We start from the raw sequence: 21969 nt of genomic DNA, 5'->3' as shown, positions 1-21969 counted from the left end.
TTTTAGGTCTACGGACATAACCGGTGGATAATTGTCTAGTTCTAAATGAGACGTGATCGGGCAAATTGACCAATAAGATTCAGGTTACTGTAAGACCTTTCGGCCCCAGATAGCCAAGCAACTAAAGCCCGGCCCCACCGTGGAAGCTGTAGCAACCTGCAGCCAATAACACAAAAGGAATGCACTGAAAAGACCATTCACCTTTAGCGGATTGATTCTCTACATCCCCGATCCTCTCTCGACATCACATTGGCAGGCGCAAGTTGGTCTGAGCACCCCAGTGCCCTTCCAAATTGACGTACACCCTGCATGGTGCAACACTGCAACACCAGCAACAGCTCCACACCTACATCTCAAAGAGCTTTCAAGGTTTAAAAGTATCCTTATCGTGCATTGTCTCACAAAAGGTACCTCTGCATTTACATACATAGTACATAGTACATAGTACGGCGTAGTTACTGCTTTCAAGGTTGCGACAACTGACAATGGCGCAACACCCCATTTTCGCGCTATGTTTAATGTTATTGCGCACGAGAAAGTCTACTATGCAGTCTAGTTACTATGTAGTCTACTATGTAATGTATGCAGTTTACCGATATTACCTCTTACGTACATATAGTATATACTTGCATACACTCAGCATTATGTATGTACCTAACCCGTGATATGCCCGTGTAACCGACCTCTGTTCCTCTCCCGTCATCTGTTCCAGGCACTAGTTACTTAACCTAGTACCTAGTAATAACCCTTGTTTCCATCCATATCCTCAGCGCATGCAAAGCTGCCGCCGCCGCCAGCCTACCTCGCCTACCTTACTTAGTACCAACCAACCTAAGATTCTCTTTTAACTGTTATTCCCTACATATTTCTTACCATCATCCATCCTTCTTCTCTTCTTCTTCTTCCTCTTCTACCTCCACCCCTCCACTCTTCCACTCTTCCACTCTTACACATACTTCATCATCTTCCCTCAACAACCACCTCCTATTACCTATATCCTGTCTTGTCTGTTTCTCATCTCCTTCAAAGATACATTCATCTACACCCACATTCATCATACATACACTGAACCCTTAGTTTCCTCCCGTCTTCTACCACTTCTTATTATTCTAGCGGCCACCTACATCACATAGTCCTAACAAACGCTCTACGCTCGACAACTACCAAGCCATTTACTTTTGAATTATAACTTTTCTGTTGTAGCCTTACTTGTTTCCATATCTTAATTAGTTGTCTTATCTACTCTCAATCTTCTTCCTAGCTCCCTAGCCATCCATCGATTCCATCCGGTCTTCCCCAAGCAGCTCACTTGCTGTCGGCTTCCAATTAAACATCTAACCAACCTCTCTGTGTATCTTACCTAACATTTAGTGCTAACAGATTCAAAATGAGTTCTTTCGCACGTACCTCATCCCCAGTCCTTACCATGTCACCCAGTGCCGCTCATCAAGGAGCGTTCGGCATGTCCCCCTTCCCGCATCCCTTCAGCCGTCCCAAGATCTTCAATGCTCCTTCACCCTGGACACAGCCTTCCACCGTAGCACCATCCACTGCTGGCCGCAAGCGCTCTCGAGACGAGGCAGGCGTCAACCTCGACGTCGATGAAGTTAAGCTTCAAACCATCGAGCCTGTTAAGGAGGCAGAAGACGAATGGGTATACGGCGAAGGGATGACGCTTATCAAGTCTCCCACGTCGTACATCGCCGATGCGGGTAATCAATCCGGTACCTGGCTTGAAGAAAAGGTGGCTGCAGATGCGATTCGTAAGAATGAAGAAGCCCGTGCTTTCAATCAGCAGGAACGGCCATCCTTAAGAAGCAGCAAATCGCAACGGTTGGACATGAACGTCATCATCCTCCCAGGAAATACATCGCAGATCATTCGTTCTAGCCCCAACCGCGATGTCAACCCTGCTATTCCAAATTCCGGCTTATCAACAGACACGAGCAGCCAACCCATCATCGACAACTTCACGCTCCACCTAGGAATCGGATGGAGCCGCATAAGCGAAAATGAACATATCCAAGCAGCAGCTCGCGGGTGGGCCAGGTATATCGAGAACCATTTCCCGGTTACTAATGTCCAAATCCAATTGGAAAGCAAAGGCCTTCAATCCTACCTCGTCGAAGCTGCCGAGGGGTTCTTCCTGTTCGCAGAAAATTTACGCCAGGGTCAACTTGTCAGTCAGGACTTAAATCGAGCATTTGCCAATCTCAAGATGTCCCCTCCAGTCTTTGAGGGACCTGAGGTGATGTCGGCGGCTGAATCGCCTAAACCCATCGCGACCATATCACCCCATGGAACTGCGGCCACCACGATTGATGTTGAAATGGAGATGATCTGAACCACTGATAGGTCACTGATTGCTCTTTCTTTTTTTGTAGGAAATGCCAGCGTAACTTGAGGAGAGGCTACTGGGGATCGACTGGTTCTGACTGGGGGTATTCGGATTAACATAAACGTTTTATTGATGTTCTAACGGCATCACCTGCACGATTCGAGTCGAATGGTACATGAGCCAAAACGACTCGCGGGGTCTGGAGTTTGCTTCCATTTTTAACGGCGCCTGGATGGACGCATAACCTGTACGATATAAGACTTCATTTCAGATTATTTTTTCGACCAAAAAAAAAAAGTTTCCAGATTTCAATCAATGAATTAAGGTAGAAGGCATTCTTTTATAGCAGTGAATGTTCATGAAATTGGGTGTCTAGAGGAGATTGGGCAATAAAAGGGTGACATTGATGTGTGGAATCTACACAGGTACTTATGTATCTCCAACCTATGCAGGTACTGTAGATACTATTAGATGCAAGCTAATAGGTAATGCCAATAGATAGGTAGGAACCCATTACCTACAGTAGTATATAGGTAGTAGTAGCATGTCAATCATTTCAGGCTTTTTGTTTTCTTTCATCTACAATCACCAGATTGGTTATCAATTATTATTAATACAACTACATTATTATTGGCCTACCACGTTTCCTGAACAGGGTAGGGCTTAGTTATCCAAACCGGAAAATGCAAGGGTGACCAATTTTTTTTATTTTTTTTTGAAAGAAATCAAGATGCAAGGTTTCGAGGTCGCCAAGGTGACGAGCAGATGACTGGTGGCCAGTTGGTCCGAGCTGGTCAGACTAACCAATCTCCCTATCGATAGGTCATCCGTTACTGGCCGATGGCTGCATCCGGGTCCAGTCTTTCAACACACCATGGGGGGGTATCGGATTTACCTACCACATGCATTGGCGTCGAGGCTGCAAGGTAGCTTCCAAGCAATTCTTGCTCACTTTCATGATCATGTATAAGTCGATACAAATGACCATGTTGTGTATGGCAAAATCGGGTAGAGAATTACCATAAACACAATAAACAGACTGACGCGTATTGTGCATCACCCGTTGATATTAATTTTTTCTCTCTTTTTCTATTTTTTTTCTATTTTTTCTATCTTTTCTATCTTTTCTATCCTTCTCTTGTTCACCTACCAGACAGCTCACCTACCATCATTACCTAGAACGATTCCCACCTTGTTTGGGTCCGTTTCATGGAGGCCGCCTACCTATAAAATCTACCTAAAACCCAAGGGATTTATAACATTAGTTACCTATTCGAATCGCTGTGGCAAAACCCGTTCGTTCCCCGTTCCCCTTGGGTATCGTGTGTCCTGCATATCCTTGCACAGCCGCAACAGTCAATTTGAATCAACAGCCCTGGACTTTGCAACTTGGTTACTCGTGATGCTTCTGGGACAAGTTCAATCTGGACCAAGTCACAAGTTACAAGTTACACAAGGACGCCATCTTCGGACCTCGATTGAAGATAGATAGGCGTCTTGCGATCGTCACAAGCGCCAACTAAAGTCGCAAGCCACATTTTCCCGATCGCAATCAAGCAGATCTAACCTATTTATGGTCTACTCAATCCATCCAATCTATTCAATCTATTCAATAACTTGACTACAAGCCAAACCCACTTGCCAATTCACAAGTTGGAAACCTATATGCGAGTCTATAACCTCGCTAGTCGGGCACGGCAGCGAACCTAGGTTTACTACATACAAGTCTTCTGCTGAATAGTCTGCGGAAGAAGTTTGTAGAAGACCACCAATTCGAGATTCCAGCGCCCTCTTTCAACACATTTAACATATCCCTAGTAGTATTCATGGTCTCACAATTCGATCAGTCGCTCACCTCCCGCGGCCCCTCCTCCGTTGTTTCGGCGCGCACCGCCTCCCGCCCCCATGTGTCCTCCCGTAGCAAGCGATATAATCGCTCCCACACCGGCGGCAGCTCGTATGTCCCCCAAAACGAGTTCCCTGTCTTCACTCATTCGGGGGACGTCGAGATCGTAGTAAAAGCTGGTGGTAAAGCGAATAGATACCTACTACATAAACACACATTGACGAGATGTTCGGGGTTTTTCGAGGCGAGCACAAGCCAGGAATGGTCCAAAGCTAGTCTGCTACCGTTACCAGAGCCCTCCTCGAGGGAGCTCGCGAGGATAGGGGAGGATGACACTAGTAATAGCGGGACCGACATTGTTCGACCAGGTGCAGACTCACCCACGCCGCGAAGACGGTGGCGCTACGAATTGGATCCTGGGAGTGGACCAGACGATATACCTATGCTGATACAGAAGGAGGCCAACACTTCTAGCTCTACCGATTCCACGCAGTCGAACTCCCTCTTCGGGGGCGGGGGCGCAACGCTTAACACACCTCCCACACGAAAGTCGGGGGGTCATTCCCATACCAGTTCCACCAATTCCTTCTTCCGTTCTGTCGCGAACCTATCACTCACGCCAGGGAAAGTTGATCAAGACTTGCCCTTATCTCAAGCCGACGCTGACCTCCTTCGTGATTACGATAACCTTTTCCGTATTTTCTACAACTATCCGCCGTTGCTAGACGGCATAAACATTGCCGACGCATACGTGCAGTGCAAGTCACTGTTAACATTAGCAGATCAGTACGACGCATTAGCCGTCGTGGGGCCGCGAGTTGACCACCATCTATTGCAGTTTCAAAGCAGGCTTTGGAAGCAGATAGCTAAATATCCTGTCAGCTATTTACGGCTGGGATATTTAAGTAGGAGTAAGGTCATCTTTCAAGAGGCTCTAATACACGTGGTTGGACAATGGCCTGCGGGAGAGCGGAGCATTCGACAGTCTTTTCCGGACATCGTACTCGATATAATCGAGGACAAAGTTGATGAGCTCGAGGAAACGGTATCCAGGATTGAAGGCCGTCTTTTCCGCCTTAACCTAACCAATTCGCGTGGTGAGCGTGTCACTCCTGGTACGTCGTATCTTGACTGGCTGGCCGTGTCCTTCTTTCGCCAATGGCTCGCGGACAACACATCACCGCCACCAATGCCTGCGCCTACTCCAGGGCCCGGAAGAGGACATCCGTCCCGCGACGGCAGCTCATCTCGTTCAGCCGCTGTGGTCGCTTCGACCTCCACAGCACCAAACCTCGCAAGCCTCGGCCGTACCTATCGCACCCTAGGCTCTGCTACGGGAGTCGGATACCTCGGCCACGACGACTGTAAACGTTTTCTCAAGCATACGCCTGATTTGTACTCACGTGAAAACCTACGCCGGTTTGAGAAGCGCATCGATGAGCTCAAAAGCGCTGCCCGGGAAATCGTCCGTCCCCTCATGGGCAGTGGGCTTGAACTCGAGCTAGAACGCGGTGCTGCTACACCAGGCAGTGCCAGTGTTGGCGGACCCAGCATGCTTATAGCTCCCAGTGGCATGACCAGTTATCTGACGTGCGTGCGGGTCATGGAAAGGGACTTGCCATGGGCTACTGGGGACTAAGGGGAGAGTGGTTCGAGCCTTGGAACACGAGTACTACAATAATTATGATGAGAGATGAGATGAAATGACATGACATGACAATATTTAGATGGGATGGGATGGAACGGATAATATCGGAGACACGTCATGAACAAAGTGTGAAGAAGCACGCGTGAGTACGGGGACATGGCGCCGCGATTTGCCTCATTACGGTATAAGTTAGTCCTCATACGCGTGTCCCGCGTCTTCGAAAACGGCGATGCATCACCATCCTCAAATTACCATCGATCCAGGTTCGGTCGAGAAGCTGAGTAACATTAGGTGGATCGTGTATGGTTACAGGAGTCTCTATGATTATGGGAAGTTTTCAACTGCAGGATACCCCACCGATACTATACATATCTATGATGTATTTACGATAGTCATTTGCTTTATTTATCCTTACATTTATTATATAGGTACCTTACATAGTTACCTACTTGCCCATTTTCTCTATGATAAGAACTTATATATGAGATAGACGAGGTTTCTCAGTAGACATAGGGTTATATTAGCCTACATACATATTGTATTACAGTCGTTCATCTTGTCTATCCATTCATCTTTGTTTGTATGTATTCTTCATGTATATTCTGATGATGCCATACCACTATCCTTTTAAGTTCCCGACCTATATGCAGTTCATCCCATCCCATCCCGATAATGGAAATGAAACTCCGATTACCCCAATTTGTCCTCCTCTTCTTTTCTCCCTTATACGAACTAATCCACACCCGTCAAGTCAATACACTCGACATCGCTACGTCTCCAAGCCGCCGGCGCTCTTCTCCCACCGCCATTGACCCCCGCAGCCCGTGCCTTGGTACTATTAGTGCTGGTAGTAATAGTATTCTGCCGCAGCAAAAACTCATCCGCCTCATCAACTGGGACCTCGACTTCCCGGAAGAATCCCGGCTCGCTCTTGCGTGGGATGTAGACCTTGGTCATTCCTTTCCCCGTGGAGGTGTCGAGAGTCGAATTTGGTTGTTTCTCGTTCTTCTGCTTCTCGGCTGTGGGGTCCTGCTGGGATGAGATACGGTCTGACGGCGGTGGTGATAGTGGTAGCAGTAGTGTATCAAGGGATACTGGGACCAGAGGATTATTAGGTAGTACATTAACGTCCTTCCCCTTCCCTTTTACCTCTCCTCGGGGGAGTCTGCCGATAATGGCGCTAAGTGGTGGAAGCTCCTCCCCCCCTTCCTCCTCCCCGCCAGACTCAGTCAGCGATACCTCAACAGTCACTGTCCGCGCTCGTGCAAAATGTCGCTTAGTCGTAGTCGGTGACTCCTGTGTGTTGTGCCTAGCGGGCATAGACTCAGTCCTTGCCAATTTACGCCGAGGTTTCTTCTCGCTCGATTTCGGCGAGGGGCTCAGCGCTCTGACGATTGCGTGTCGACGACCTGGCGGGCTATCCTCACACTCTTCAGCTGAAGATCCGGTAGGTGTGACGGACCTTCGCTTGTGGGGGCTTGGTGGCGGGGAACAAGGCACGGCTTTGGAACCTGCATTGTCGTCTTCTGTTAATGGGCGGTCCTGGGTTTGCAGGTTTACGGGAGAACGGCGACGCGCAGCAGGCGATACAGGGGGACTGGAAGATATGAGAATAGTCTCAGAAGCTGGGTTATTGGATTTGGTATTACTCGCGCGGGTGGTTCTGGAACTGCGGCGTGTGCTAGCAATCGTCCAGGGATTGATACTAGTGTTTGGGCCTGGTCTTGACGCATCTCCTTTTTTCGAATTAGACTTGATGTTGGTGGCGGTGGTGGTGGTTAGCTTACTAGGCCGTCTTTTTGGCGTTGCTTTGCTGAGTGACACCACAGAGACGCTAAGAGGGCTGTTGATTTTGGTATTGGAGGGTAGTAAAGAATTATTAGGGGCTGATGCGATGTCCTTGTTGGTATCTATAATTTTCGATACATTCTTCGTTATTTTAACGAACTTGTCTAGGGCACCAGTACTGGCACTGGCACCAGCATCGGCACCACTAGATTTCCCCTTTCGTTTAGTAGCTTGCTTAACAGCCCTGGGCTTTTGGCGGGCTGTCACTTTTGCACGCTGTGCTTCTTCCCATTCCTCAACTGTGATGGGAATGCCCAGCTTAGCTACGGTCTCTGGGATCCAGAGTAGATCGGATTCGGTGGGATCAAACGGCTTTTTGCTGTTGCTTTTCGCCACAGCTTCTGTCCCCTCTTCGTCACCTAAAGCCTCAAATTCATCATCACTATTGAGAGCCAGGCCTTCCCGTCCATACTCGATCACTTCGTCGGGTTCTTCCTGAAAAGCATACCCAACGATATTGGTTGGTATGAATGATATACGCAACTCTGGAGTGGCATCCGTACTGAAATGGGCTCGTCTGCTTGTGATCGACTGAACTAGTTCTGATTCTTCCCTCTGAAGAATTTCTATGGCTTTCGCCTGGTGGTCAGGTTGGATGGTCCGAGACATCATTTTCCGGACCAGCAAGCATGGGGCCAGAACCCTGATATACTTAACGGCACCGATTCGATAATTCCAATCAAAAGTTTCGCGAACAAATTCGCGTAGCCCCTGCACGTCCACTGGTTTATCCCAGCGCTGGTTCCTCAGTCTATCGAGGGTCGACGCAGGGGATACCACCGGATGAGTGTAATATCTCAGAACCTCAAGATTCGGAAAACTGTCAGGCACACATAACGCTTTATGCCTCGTTCTGAAGAAGCCGCTTTCGTTATGCCGCAATTCGAAAGTCAAGTATTCCTTCCAACTGGCCAATTCAGATGTGTCGGCCTTTTTCAGCCTACACAGAGACTTGCCGAACCCAGCCCGAGCAGCTTCACAGGCAAGCTTCACACCAGCACCGGGAATACCTTCAGGGAGGTAATCGCCACCGCTCATCAGCGCCACCAAGACCATCCCTTCTCGATCTAAACCGGTACCGTTCTTCTCTAACTCTTCTGTTTCGTACATAGAGACATGAGTTGGAGTCTTGCTTCCCCTGGTACCTTCGGAAGACCAATTTCTCAGTGTCCGGGTGCAGCCAAACATGATGGTGTCGACATCCTCGCTGAGCACTGCATCCACAATACCTGTTAGTTGCAAAAGCGCACATTCGGCCTCTGCTTCTCCGGGGGCGTCGTGGGCTGGGAAACCAAATAACCTGATAAGTCGTTTGGCCATGGCGGTAGCGACGCCATCACCGCGACCAGAGCGTTTATTTCTTTTGAAAGTTGGCTTGTTCGGACCATCGAAGACGAATATGGGCTGAATTGAAGTGCCAAGTAGTCTCAGAAGCCGATAGAATAATGTCCGGATAGCGGGGTTTGATCCGCCACGTGCTGCTTGGACTTGAAACTGCCATATTGAGAAATCTATAGCAATTCGTAGCGGCCGGCCTGTTTCCTCGAGCTTCTGGACAGCGAGTTTGGTTAAGGATATTCGTTTGCCAGCGCCGATCTCCTTGTATATCCTGTTCTGATATGAGCACAGTAATTTTGTTATGAATTAAAATCAGAAACTAACCCTTTGATGCCCATTATGAATAATTTTAAATCAGGTTAGCTCATTGCCATGGGGAGTTTCTATCTCCAAGTCCACCTGGGCAGTTATCCAATTTGCACTGAGGTAAGCAAAATGAAAACAAAAATCACAATAGCAATAACAATTGAAGCTCAAGTATTGTATTCTTGCATACTAGGAACGTAGAAGTTCTAGACGAATACGATAGCAAGGGTTACGACTCGGATCAGTATTACGTAGTGTAGTTGAGTTGTGAAAGTTCATTTTTAGTGTACATACTATTAGGTACAGTAGTTAGGTTAGTAGATTCAAATATTGACTTTCGATAGGGTAAACTATTTATGGCAATGGTCTCCTGTGGCAACAGTACATACTGTTAGGTACCTACACTAACGGTGACTAACCTACTAACCTAGGCTACTACACGTGTACATGTAGTAGCATAATTGGATTACATAATGCATCCAAAGTTAAAGCTTCAGACGATAGAAAAAAAGAGAACAAGGGAAAGAGACAACGGCAAAGTTAATACTTTTGAACATTTTTTCCATCTACCTAAATATGTACCTACACACATAAAAGTACATTCCTCGACATGTAAAGAAACAACCTCAGAACTTACGCCTTACGCCATACGCCTTCACAGGAAATATAGACATGTCATCGAGCGCAGGCGTCAGTCTTCCCCACCGCGCTGTGTCTAACATACGTGCTGGCGACCGTTCGTCAAGTCAGGCACTTCCCAACGCTCCTCATACCCCCAACCGACCTATAGTCTCCTCGTCTTTTGGCTCCCCTTCTACTCTACGCGCCGACGATGAAGTTATCGTTATTGAGCTAGGTTCCCGGAAGTTGCGACTTGGTTTTGCCGGCGACTCAACTCCCAAAAGGATTGGGTCATTTGGCCCAGAGCAGCAGAGACGTGCTGGTGACTTTAGGGCCTGGGAACCCGGTTATCATGCTGACTGGCGCAATAGAGCGTCGGGAAAGCCTTGGGGAGCTGATCATGAGTTGTGGCAATTGGACGTGAGAGGTCACAATCTGGGTTTGGTTGGAGACAAGCTCGAGCGCGAGCTTAGAGATGCTTTTACAAAGTGCGTTTGCCAAAACCCCTACCCTTTTTTACCTAAAAAAAAAAAGAAATCCTCGAATACTCAAATGCTCGAAATTAATACATATCTCTTTTTATTATAGGTACCTCCTCATTGACTCCCGTCCAAGAAGAGTAACTCTGATTATACCACCAACGCTGCCTATACCACTCATTTCTACCGTTTTTGACACCATCTTCTACCGCTTCCAATCGCCTTCCATATCACTTCTCTCGTCGCCTATCATGTCTACCCTGGCTGCTGGCACTCGGTCGGGTCTGATCATTGATATGGGTTGGCACGAAACCACAATCACCGCCGTATACGAGTTCAAAGAGGTGCGCACTTGGAGAACCGTCAGAGCTGGCAAGCTGTTGGTGAAAGAGACGTATGAGTTTTTGACAAACATCATCCGTGGCCGACCAGCAATGGCCCGCACGGAACGCACCGAGGATAGGCTCGAAGAGCATGTTGTGAGCTTCGAGGAATGCGAAGAGGTCGCCACTCGCATGCTTTGGTGCAAGAGACCTACGAGGGAGCCAGCACAAGACACCTCCGAAGGGTTACCAACACTTCACGAACAAGATGAACAAGATGAATCAGAGACAGTTGCTCCAGCAGACGACCACTCGCCCATGTCCATAACTCTCAACTCTTGTTGCCCACCAAAAACGGTAGATGTACCATTTTTAGAACTAGCCGAAACATGCGAGGCTGTCTTTTTTGAACCTCAGGTATCACCATACTATTTTGATGACCACGAGGTGCCGGTGCACCTATTGGCCTATCGAGCTTTGCTACAGCTGCCACTAGATGTTCGCGCTATCTGCATGTCGCGTATCATCTTCATGGGCGGGTGCTCGAACATAATCGGGCTTAAAGGGCGCATCTTCGACGAAATTTGTTTGTTAGTCAAGGAACGGGGGTGGGACCCGATTAGAGGAAAGGGCGTTGATCAGTACAAGGAGAATACAAAATTACAACGAGGTGGTAGCCGAAAAGCTAGCGAAGGCCCTGTAGCGACGGCAGCGGCAGCGACGACGACGACGACGACGACAACGACACCAGCCGAGAGTCCAAGCAACGCCGAGGGAAACGAGGCAACGCCACCAGCGAATCCAGCGCATACGCCCTCTGAGGTTGACCACGTAGAAGAGATGATCAAGAAGGACAGGAACTACAAGCCCGTGGTACAGGGCACACTTCGAGTGCTGGATTCACTGGGCCCATGGTGCGGAGCAAGTATGGCAACACAGCTCAAGATTCCGGCTCTGGCTACAGTCGAACGTGAGCTTTGGCTCCAACAAGGGGCCAACGGAGCATGTCGACCAAATGAGGTAGACGTCAAGATGCAGCAGAGACAGAGTATGGGTGCTGGAGGTCTGATTAGAAGCCAGGCCTCCCAGGCTAGTAACAACTGGACTCTGGGAGTATGGGGTGCGATTTAGATTGTTCTGAAGTAGTCTAAGGATGACGTCGTCCTCTCTTTTTTTCGGATACGGACAATGGAGGTAAGAAAGGGGAATTGTTACGAATATTTGATTGTACTACTAGTAGTAGAGATACCCTATCACGTATGAAGGAAGTCAATGTGGGTGGGACTATACATGTACATACCTACATGTCACCTTAATATGGTACCTTCAACTAGTGTACCTTGGGTGTGTGACACTGTGTGTAGGAGCCTAGGAGGGAATCGGGATAAGGGAAGTGGAGAGTTGGGGCTACCCCCTGCAAGATGCGGGGGAGGGTACAAAATGTACCTACTCCAAAAAAGAAGAAAGTTTAAAATAATAAAAGGCTAATCAATAACTACAGATTCTCGAATCGAATGATTTATAGAGCTCATGATTTAAATTTCGACCTTTGAATACATACCTAACCTTACATACCCTACATACATGTAGGTATCATTTTGCGTGAATTCTTTCAACTTGTATATTTATTCCTCTACCTACTTGTTCTTGTCAGGTATCTTTGAACAACCACCAAGTTAAATCATCATCATCATCATGATTAAAACATCAAGAGCACCATTTGTGTGTTTTCAATGTCGTTTAATTCGACCTCGAAGGACATTGCGACTCTTTCGCAATCCCCCGACCGCATGCCCATTCTCCAGCTCCAGTACTAAGTTTAGCTCTCATACCACCTCTGACAGCAGTAATACCACATTTTCTGACATCCCCATCACACCTCGTCCGACAAAGGCACCGAAGCCAAATGTAGACATCAAACATATCCGCCAGAACCCTGACCTATACGAGCAGAATTGCTTAGATAGGAATTACAAACCCCAAAGCACATATCCCTCACGTATAATTGAGCTATTTGCCCAATGGCAGACCCGACAACGAGAAGGCCGCAGCTTGCGCGAACGGGGCAACCTCCTTCGCCGACAAATTGCGAACCCGGTCAGCTTGCAGCATGAAGACGAGGAGAGTGGCTCTAACCCCACCGAGGCGACCGGCGAAGAAGACCAGGAAATGACTAGAGAACAACTCATAGAAGAAGCGCGCATAATTAAAGAAAAGCTTTCGTCTATTGAGAAGGACGAGGCCCGTCTCGAGGCTCAAATGACTGAGTTGGCTCTTGCGATTCCGAATTTAACTAGACCCGAGGCGCCCCGTGGTACGGAACCCCGTGTTCTGAGCTATATCAATGAGCATCCGGAGCCTGCCGCCTCGTCCTCCGACCGAGTTTGGAGGTCTCACGTGCACATCGGCTCCGAGCTCGGGCTTCTGGACTTTGCCGGTGCCGCTACCGCCTCTGGCTGGGGTTGGTATTATCTACTGGATGAGGGTGCGCAACTAGAGCAAGCTCTCGTGAGCTATGCCCTAGCCGTTGTAACCAAACAAGGTCTCGGCTGGCACCGAGTTTCCCCACCTAGCATTGTATATAGCCACATCGCCGCAGCCTGTGGGTTTCAACCCCGCGACCCGAACGGCGAGCAACAAATCTACAATCTAAGCCAATCCGCCGCCGATGTCCAACGCGGTGTGCCAGAGCTCTGCCTCGCCGGCACCGCCGAGATACCCCTTGCAGGAATGAAAGCTGATGCCCTACTTGAGGAGGCTGACCTCCCACTCAAGCACGTTGGCGTGTCGCGCAGCTACCGCGCGGAGGCTGGGGCCCGTGGCGTCGACACCAAGGGTTTATACCGCGTACACGAGTTCACCAAGGTGGAGATGTTCGCGTGGACGCCGCCCGACATCGATGCTACTACCGAGGTCTTCGACGAGATGGTCGATCTACAAACCGAGATATTACAGGGCTTAGGCCTATCCTGCCGTGTTCTCGAGATGCCAACGGCCGACCTCGGCGCCTCGGCCGCGCGCAAATGCGATATCGAGGCCTTCTTTCCAAGTCGCCGTCGCGATGGAGACGACGGCTGGGGTGAAGTTACAAGCGCGAGTATATGCACAGATTACCAAGCTCGTCGTCTGGCCACGCGACTGAAAGGCAGCGCTGCTTCCGGCGGCAAGATGGGGTATCCCTGGACCGTCAACGGCACCGCGCTCGCCGTGCCCCGTGTTCTAGCTGCGCTGCTAGAGAATGGCTGGGACGAAGGTGAGATGAGCGTCGCTATTCCGGAGTGTCTGCGTCCGTGGATGGATGGGAAGGATCGCATCGGTGCTAAACACCGCCGGATCTGAGAGACGACGTCTACCGTGCCTACCTACTTAACCCAGTTGCATACCTAGATATCCAGTAGGTATCTAGGATATGTGAGATAATTTTGTGTCTAGGCAAAGGTATTATATATCCCAACTCTTTTTTAACCGTGTGTTTTCACGTAACGGTTGTTATCAGTAAGGAACTTAGTGCCCCCTAGATGGACGGGTGCTCTGACCAAAAAAAAAAAAAAAAAAAAAAAAAAAAAAAAAAAGAAGAAAGCTTGGCTACGTATTTTGTAGTAGTAATCATAGTATGGATTATAGAAGTACCTATATCTCTTCATGAAAACGAAAACTGAATGATCAGTTAATCTACTCTATGCATCGTCTTTGTCGTGTAACACTATTAGCAAGCTCACATTTCCTCTCCACCCCTCCCCTTTATTCCTTCCACTGTCCATCATGATTTGCGTAATATACCCAAATTTTACTTGGAAAAGTTGATGAACATTGCCATTGAATAACCTAATATAACTAAATCTTGGGGACTTATAACTTTGTGACCAAAAACACACAAAGCCTACTGCTTCTTCTGCTTCTTCTCTCCTAAAATAGCAAGGCAGGAATAATGAAAGAGTAGAGTTAGAGAAGAATTTACGAAAAAAGGAGGGCGATGCACCTCTTCCACCTATTACCACGATTCGTCCCTAGCTTCATCTCTTTATACCTTACTTCCAATCCATCATCCACTTTGACCCCTCCTACCTCCCTGCCTCATTGCCGCCTGTTAGACACCAAGTACATGAAAAGAAAGGCGTGCCAAAGACGTGCATTCATTGGCAAACATAAGACTCTCCATTCAAAACATCATGATGCCAAGCAACAAGAAAGACATGGACAGAAAGCAACAGAACAAATGCGTACGCCCCGTCCGGCAAACCCCGATTTGAACCCCAAATCGACCAAACTCCATACACCTAGACTACTCTGTCGTGCTCGATACAAGACCCATCAAGTACTGGACACGAGCACCTCACCATCACCAGCAATACTATCCGTACCAGCAACACTCTCCGTGCCTGGTGCACCCTCCACCCACTCGCTCTGGTCGTCTTGATCGTCACTGTCGTAGCCACCCTCCACATCCGTTGGTGTAATAACGGTGGTTCCGAGGCTTGAGCGTCTCGTTGTAGCTACCTCCTCTTCCGTTTCATCCACTTCGCCATCGCTTTCTTCCATTTCGGCTGGTATCTCTGTAGCATCATCTTCACTTTCCTCGCTTTCTTCATCCTCATCTTCTGAATGCGTTGGAGTTGAATGTGCTTCATCGTCGGCCGCATCAACAATCACCACATTTTCGTCTTCTCCCAGTGTTGGCGTTTCGGGCTCTGGCTCATCAAACGTTGGTGGGTCATCACGGGCCTCCTCATCACTCTCGCGCACTAGATCCACATTCTCTTTGTTCGTGTCCAAGTCGCCATATCCTTTACCAGTGCCATTCTTCCCTGGGGCCCAGCTGCTCTTTCGCAGCCCGGTGCCGCCCTGAGTACGGACGCTCTGGCTCCGCTTAATACCACCCGCAGAGACGTTGTTTGTGATCTGACTGAGGCTGAGGATTCGGCGGCCCGCACTTGCAGCGTTTTGTGGAACGAGGCTAGCTCTACCATTGTTTACTGCAGCGTTGATTGCGGCTCGAGACTTCATCTGCTGTGAGGTGGAATTGAGATCCTCATTAGGCCCCAGACTAGATCTTGCACCGGGTACACGCTTACGGCTCATAGCAGCATCGCGACCCTTGAAGTTAGATTTAGTCATGAGAAGAGCACGAGAATGATCGAGGACGCCTTCGAGGATTCTGCGTTCCAGGCCTTCGGCCCTGGCATCCATGGCTTGAAGCTCCTCGCGGCGGAGATTGAGTGCCGTCTCCAAGGAAGAAACATCGGCGGTTAATCGAGTCTTGTGACGGATCAACGATTCTTGCTCAGCCCTTAGGGCAATAATGGTTTCGCGCATATTTAGTTCTTCTTCCCGTAGGTATGCCAGATTGGCTTCAACTTGCTCCTGTTCAGCCTTCTGGCGTTCCAACTGGATCGTAGTTTCTCGAAGTGTCTTCTCACGTTCTTGATGATCCTCTTCGATACGCTGCTTTTGAGATGACAGGAATTCTGAGATGTCAGCAGCTGTCTTGACGACCTGCTCGTGTACCCTATCTAGAGTGTCGAGCTGTGCATATGCTTTTTCAGCAGCTTGCGTATGGTCGACCAGCTTATCCAGCTTGGATCGAACTCCGTTATCCAGGATTTCGAGCCTAGAGTGCATTTCATTGTCCAATTTGTCTAGTTTCGACTGTACTACACTATCGTCATATTTCTCAGGAGGGGGCGGTAGCATGAGAGGCTCAGGCTTGGCGTCTTCAATCCTCTGCAATATTCCGCTCTCCGAAGTCTTGGAATGCTCATAGTGTTGTCCAACGATAAGTAGCACTTCCTTGATCGAGTCGAGGATCTTGGGTTGGTAGTCTCCAACATGTCCTTGGAGGCCCTCAACAGCGCTGATTGCTTGCTTTACATGATCTCGGGTCATCTGGTGCTCGTTCTTGCCATCTGTGTGGTTCTCTTCGGCCTTGTCGTACATGGTTCCAACCTTGTCAAATACAGTCTTAGAAGCTTCTTCCATCTTCTCGAGGGAGTCGGTCACTGTCGAGCCAAGGGTATCAATTAGACCCTTTAGCTCTTCTGCAATCGTATTTGTGTTGACCATGGCGCCTTTCAACTCCTCATCTCTCGTTTCGGAGATCTTCGTCCGTTCTTCCATGAAAAGTTGGGATTCATCATACTTGGCCATAAGTTCGCCGATCTTTTCTTCAAGTTTGACTCCCAAAGCGTCGGTCATTTCTTTGATTTTGCCGTCGGTGTCTACTTTAGCGCTTATTACACCAGTTTTCGACTCCTCGAACTCGGTTTTCACTACCTCAAATATCTCCTTCAAAGTAGTCCCAACATCGGCATTTTGGTTGACAGTTTCGCTAAGGCTGTCGAGAGTCTTGCTTAGTGACTCAACGGCATTTCCACCCGTTTCCAGTCGCCCCTTGACCAGGGTTTGGAATTCTTCGAGAAAAGCTTTGATCTCTACAACTTTTTCGCCGATGCCGACAGTTTCCGCTTGTCCCTCTTTGAGTGCCTTTGCATTTGACTCAGCGTGCACCGTGGTGTTTGCCTGGAGTTCTTTGACGAGGTCTTGAAGACTTGTGATGTCGTCCTTCGAAGGAAGAGCAGCGATGTCTGGTCTAATCGTATGTTCGATGGCTGATTTGATGTCAGAGACGGCTACCTCAATTGCGCTGACGTGCGTCTTAGTGACCCTCTCGGGATCTTCCAAGGACTTCTCAGCGCTCTCTTTCATCTCATCTAGAGTTGTAGTGATCTGAGTTACGATGGTTCCAAGGGTCAGGAGATCTTCTTTTCGAGAGACAGTCTCCACCTGAGCTGCAAGTGCTTCAAGAGAGCCTTTAGTTTCGAGCACGATAGCCTCGACAGCATCGACTTGGTCTTTGCGGACGGCTTGCTCCCCGTCGACCAGGTCTTCTAAACGGGACTTGGTGTTCCGAAGGATCGTCTCGATAGCTTGCACATCCTCTTTCGTAGCGGCATCCTCGGGATTTTCCAAGGGCCGGACGTTAATCGGGCTGTCGTCGCTACTGTCCTTGTTCCTCGGCCTACCAGTCATGGCTTCTTGCATGCTTCGAAGCATTTCTTCCATTTCGCTCAGATCCTGTTTGGATATACCATTTCGAAGCATTTCCTCCATTTCAGCCAAGTCATCCTTGGACAAGTAACCCTCAGGTACTGGTGGCGGGGGCGGTGCCTCTATAGTTTCCATCTTCACCTTGAGCTGCCCCATCATGAGTTCGAGGTTCTTCAAGTCATCATGCTTGACCAGGTCAGCGGGGATTTGTATTAAGGCGTCACTTGGGACCGAGCCCACAGTAGCAAGGGCGTTCTCTTGGTTGTTTTCGCGGAGGGAGTCGATATTAGTTTGAACACCATCAAGCCCGGATTTCAGGGCGTCAAGGATTTCGTCATTGGCAGTTAGATCGGCTGGCTTGTCGCCTACTTTCTCAATGCTAAGGCGCAGATCGCTGAAACCTTCGTGGAGAGCATCAAGTATGTCAGTAGTTCCTGCGTGAGGACGAAGTAGCTCTCCTCGAATTCTTTCAATGCTGTCGCGAATGGCTTCTAGGACATCTCTATTGTCGCTCATCTGGGGTACGTGAGGAACAAGAGATGAGTTCACCGTGTCTCGAAGCGACTCGATTTCCTGTCTTATAACTTCTCTGGAGCCATCTGAGGCCTTTGCCACAAGCTCCGAAACCTCTTCGCGGAAAATATCGAAGCTGTTGACGACATTAGTCATCACTTCCTCCTGATTAGCGGCACCGGAAGCTTTGTCGACGTAACTCTCCATGTGTATTCGAAGTTCTTCAAAATTGCTAGCGAGGTTCACTGTTAACTCCTCTTGGCCAGGGACGTTTTGGGCTTTGCCAGTGCCGTTATCCATATGCGTGCGCAATTGTTCAAGGTTGTCGGCGATGTTTGCCATCAAATCCTCCTGGCCCGAAACACCGGATGCCTTGTCGACATAACCTTCCATGTGCTCACGTAGCTGTTCGAACCCATTCTCCAGACTGGCCATGAGTTCTTCGTGGCTAGAAGTGCCCGCAGCTTTATCGACATAGCTTTCGATATGTGCTCGTAACTGATGAAACTCATCCCTTGTCGCATCAAGAATTTGCTCGGCGCCTCTTCCACTTTCAGGGGCTTGCTTGAGCTCTTGCAGAATGAGCTTGAATTCGTCTTGCATAAACTGCATAATGTCGTGAAGGCGCTCCGTGACCTCGGAGTCATTGTCGCCGCCGTGGGGTACTAAAGCGGTGCTTTGAGTTGAGCTCAGACCCTCCTTAACAGCGTCCAGGACATCGTCGCGGGTTAGATCATTAGTAGAAGGCGCAATCGGGAATTCGAAGTCCTCGAGACATTCTCTAACGGCATCGAGGACTTCCTCTCGAGAAAGGCCAGTAGGCATATCTACTTGCGGTGGTTCAAAGTGCTTCAATCCCTCAACAACTGCTTCGAAAACTTCTTCACGTGTTGCTCCTGGGGTCGCGTTATGACTCGGTGCATATTGTTCCATTCCTTCCCTTAAGCAGTCGAGGACTTCGTCTCTTTCCAATCCGATTTGTTGGATCTCAATCTCGGGTTTGTAATTCTCCCAGGCGTCCTTCACGGCTTCAATAACGTCATCCCGGCTTAGTTTAGGATCGTGCTGTCGAATTGCTTCGGTGTCGGTAAGTGCTGTCCTCAGGGCGTTGTATATCTCCTGGTAATCGATAGCCGGCTTCTCTTCCTCAGACGATACTCGCTCGTGGTCTCGAAGACGTTGCGCCATATATACCCTTATCTGTTCAAGACCTTCTTCAACAATTCTTGCAAGCTCCGCTCTGCTTGCGGTTTCACTTTTGCTGGGGGCTTTGACATGCCAGTCATCCAACTTTCTGCTTATTTCCCTCCCCATTCCCAGAACTTCACCTCGAAGCTCACGAACGAGGGCTTTGACTTCTGCTGTTAACCCTCCTCCTTGGGCAACGCTGTCCTTGACCGAACGAATGAGTTTAATGAGGTCGTCGTGCAAAATATCGCTTCCTCGCGACGATACCGGAGAACGGCGACCATCTTTCCCGTTCATTATCTTCTCTACCCTGTGGTTTACCACGCCACTAATTTTTGACCCGGAATCATCGCTACTAAAGCTCAGGGTCCTCGACTTGTCTGAGCCACCGCTCACCACGGGACTAAGTGGCTGTTCAGAAGCTAGTCTTAGATGATGGATGAGTTCCTCCACCTTCCCAGCGGAAGCCGTGCCAGCCAGTTTATCGGCCAGCTCTGATAGACGACCCACGATGGTGTCCTGGCCATCTTTGGTCCCCATGTCTCTGATGATCTTCTCCAACAATGCAATAGTAGCAGGTGAGTCACCCCCAATGAGTGAAGGTGTACTCATCGTGGATTCTCGATCAATGGACGCCGCAAAACTATTGGGTGAAGGGATTCTTGGAAGGGAAAACGGCCTTTGATTTTTAGATCCAGGTGACATGTTAAAGGGTTTGTTGTCAATATAGAACCCTCCATTGTACGGGTCTTTGGTATACCGGGTAGTATCTACGTTGAGGGCTAACTCGCGTAGGCTCTTGCGGATATCTTCGTCTCTGGCGTGTGTGGCCTCTTTGAGACTCATCAGGTCCGTAGCATTATCTCTGCTTCGGCGACTGAGTTGGGACATTTCTTTCTGCAGAGCTGTTGCTATATTGGTTAGGGTAACAAGCTGATTGGAAAGGAATTCAGTGGCGGGATGTGGCTTTGTCGTGGGCAACGAGTTATTGGTGACGTTTGCTAGAGGTGATTCGGCCTCTCGCGATGAGGTAGGGGGCATGTTTTGTAGTGCCAACATAGTTGCGGATTGTGGTGTGTTCTCGCCCAAGATGCTCTGTGGTGGCTTCCTTGTAGAGGAGCGGGCGATGGAGCTCATGCTTAGTGGCATGGGGATGGGCGCAGGTGCACCTGGCACATTATTCTCCTTCTCTTCTGATCTGGCTTCCCTTTCGTACTCCCTGCCGCGATTTGGTGTCGATGGTCTTGCTGATCTATCCTTCTCTGGAGAGCCCCGAGGAGTGGAGTTGGCCGAGTCTCGATCTCTCGAGCCTTCGATCATTAAGCTCAGATCTCTGACACTACCTGGTTGAAGAGACTGCATTCGCTTATGAGGACTTCCTCTTTGTACGAGGGCTCTTTCGGGCGAAGTCTCATTCATTCGTTTTGCGAGCGAGGGAACAAGCGCGGTCTCACGCGCCTTCTCGGCCAAGGCTGCATGCGCAGATTGTATAGCTAGCGATGTACCACTTCGCGAAGGGCTCACACTAGGTGACTGAGGGTGCATAGGCAGAGGGGGCGGTGCCCGCTCTGGATCGGAGCTGTCCCACCTAGATCTTTTCGTGAGTCGACGATACAACCACATGGCGGATAAGAGTGGTAGAAGAAGAGGATACATACATTGGTATAATTGCTCCTCCTTTGGAAGAAGAATGTTGATGTCTTAAAACAGGCCGGTCGACCGGAGCGTCGCGCTCAACCGGCGGCATGTCGAGAAAAGGGCAGAAGAATATACTACCTACTACGTATGTAGTAATTCGAATATGTTCGGTTAATGGAATGATATGTCTTTGAATCGCAGGATTGTGTAAGGTGGATGGATACTAGAGTTACTAGGTTACCTACCCAGACACCTATAATATCCAACGGTCCAAACAATAAATAGTTAGTGTGGTGCTGCAATGCTGCAGTGCTGCAATGCTGTAGGCTGTAGGCTGAATGCTGAATGCTGTATGTTGTATGTATAGATATGGGTATTTGGCCCCGTCGAAGCGGGAAGTCAAAGAATTGATGTTATGTCAATCAGATATGACAGACAGTGCACAGTTTAGTTTAAGATGATGGATGGAGTTGAAGGATAAGACAGAGATAATAATAAAAACGGAGCATGTGGTTTGCATGGCTGCACGGCTGCAATATGTCCCACCTTGTGCACCTTCCAGGTTTTGTCCACAAACAAATGGGGGGGGGTTTCTGCCCAATCCCAATTGTTTTGCAACGTCACACACCGCTGTCCCGGCAACCGCGATCTTCTATCTTGGTCCCCCAAGTTGCCCCAACTTGCAATTAGTTGCAATAACGTATGTTTCGGTATCCACCCTATCCCCACCTATTCCTATTTATCTCCACTTGGCCTGCTATTGCTTGCCGCTGTCTCCAGAAGCGGGAAGCACGGACCACTTTATTACCTAGTTACCTACTAGGTTAGGTACCTAGGGT

The 21969-nt window shown here is 48.9% G+C and overlaps 6 protein-coding genes across 6 annotated transcripts; 4 read left to right on the top strand and 2 right to left on the bottom strand.

The window, feature by feature from the left end:
• The first annotated feature begins 701 nt into the window (after positions 1 to 701).
• GGS25DRAFT_201981 (uncharacterized protein) lies at positions 702 to 2885 on the top strand. Its single transcript, XM_049256810.1, has one exon. It carries the CDS (start codon positions 1388 to 1390, stop codon positions 2342 to 2344), a length of 957 nt encoding a protein of 318 aa, XP_049119357.1. The 5' UTR covers positions 702 to 1387; the 3' UTR covers positions 2345 to 2885.
• An 878-nt stretch (positions 2886 to 3763) lies between these two features.
• Positions 3764 to 5942, top strand: GGS25DRAFT_201951 (uncharacterized protein). The gene has a single exon (XM_049256809.1). It carries the CDS (start codon positions 4165 to 4167, stop codon positions 5821 to 5823), a length of 1659 nt encoding a protein of 552 aa, XP_049119356.1. The 5' UTR covers positions 3764 to 4164; the 3' UTR covers positions 5824 to 5942.
• Positions 5943 to 6328: 386 nt separating this feature from the next.
• Positions 6329 to 9652, bottom strand: GGS25DRAFT_483308 (uncharacterized protein). Its single transcript, XM_049260354.1, has 2 exons — positions 9343 to 9652; positions 6329 to 9289 (listed from the first exon to the last, which is right to left on the bottom strand). The coding sequence occupies exons 1-2, from the start codon at positions 9354 to 9356 to the stop codon at positions 6565 to 6567; spliced, it is 2739 nt and encodes a 912-aa protein (XP_049119355.1). The 5' UTR covers positions 9357 to 9652; the 3' UTR covers positions 6329 to 6564.
• A 164-nt stretch (positions 9653 to 9816) lies between these two features.
• Positions 9817 to 12244, top strand: GGS25DRAFT_483306 (actin-like ATPase domain-containing protein). Its single transcript, XM_049260353.1, has 2 exons — positions 9817 to 10433; positions 10534 to 12244. Exons 1-2 carry the CDS (start codon positions 9997 to 9999, stop codon positions 11876 to 11878), a joined length of 1782 nt encoding a protein of 593 aa, XP_049119354.1. The 5' UTR covers positions 9817 to 9996; the 3' UTR covers positions 11879 to 12244.
• GGS25DRAFT_483305 (seryl-tRNA synthetase) lies at positions 12245 to 14312 on the top strand. The gene has a single exon (XM_049260352.1). The coding sequence runs from the start codon at positions 12443 to 12445 to the stop codon at positions 14084 to 14086; it is 1644 nt and encodes a 547-aa protein (XP_049119353.1). The 5' UTR covers positions 12245 to 12442; the 3' UTR covers positions 14087 to 14312.
• Positions 14313 to 14479: 167 nt separating this feature from the next.
• GGS25DRAFT_483303 (uncharacterized protein) lies at positions 14480 to 21850 on the bottom strand. Its single transcript, XM_049260351.1, has 2 exons — positions 21151 to 21850; positions 14480 to 21080 (listed from the first exon to the last, which is right to left on the bottom strand). The coding sequence occupies exons 1-2, from the start codon at positions 21237 to 21239 to the stop codon at positions 15059 to 15061; spliced, it is 6111 nt and encodes a 2036-aa protein (XP_049119352.1). The 5' UTR covers positions 21240 to 21850; the 3' UTR covers positions 14480 to 15058.
• Between the last annotated feature and the right edge of the window lie 119 nt (positions 21851 to 21969).

This window comes from Hypoxylon fragiforme (genome assembly GCF_022984875.1).
Source record: "Hypoxylon fragiforme strain CBS 206.31 chromosome Unknown GGS25scaffold_3, whole genome shotgun sequence".
NCBI classification, from domain to species: Eukaryota; Fungi; Ascomycota; class Sordariomycetes; order Xylariales; family Hypoxylaceae; genus Hypoxylon; species Hypoxylon fragiforme.
This window is presented reverse-complemented; position numbering and strand designations above follow the sequence as displayed.

What these genes read in the sequence shown, in the direction of transcription:
- GGS25DRAFT_201951 (XM_049256809.1), top strand. Translation starts at nt 4,165, where the DNA reads ATGGTCTCACAATTCGATCAGTCGCTCACCTCCCGCGGCCCCTCCTCC.
- GGS25DRAFT_483306 (XM_049260353.1), top strand. Translation starts at nt 9,997, where the DNA reads ATGTCATCGAGCGCAGGCGTCAGTCTTCCCCACCGCGCTGTGTCTAAC. An exon ending in CTTAGAGATGCTTTTACAAA is followed by an intron (nt 10,434 to 10,533) that starts GTGCGTTTGCCA and finishes TTTTTATTATAG; the next exon opens with GTACCTCCTCATTGACTCCC.
- GGS25DRAFT_483305 (XM_049260352.1), top strand. Translation starts at nt 12,443, where the DNA reads ATGATTAAAACATCAAGAGCACCATTTGTGTGTTTTCAATGTCGTTTA.
- GGS25DRAFT_201981 (XM_049256810.1), top strand. Translation starts at nt 1,388, where the DNA reads ATGAGTTCTTTCGCACGTACCTCATCCCCAGTCCTTACCATGTCACCC.
- GGS25DRAFT_483303 (XM_049260351.1), bottom strand. Translation starts at nt 21,239, where the DNA reads ATGCCGCCGGTTGAGCGCGACGCTCCGGTCGACCGGCCTGTTTTAAGA. An exon ending in GGAGGAGCAATTATACCAAT is followed by an intron (nt 21,081 to 21,150) that starts GTATGTATCCTC and finishes GAAAAGATCTAG; the next exon opens with GTGGGACAGCTCCGATCCAG.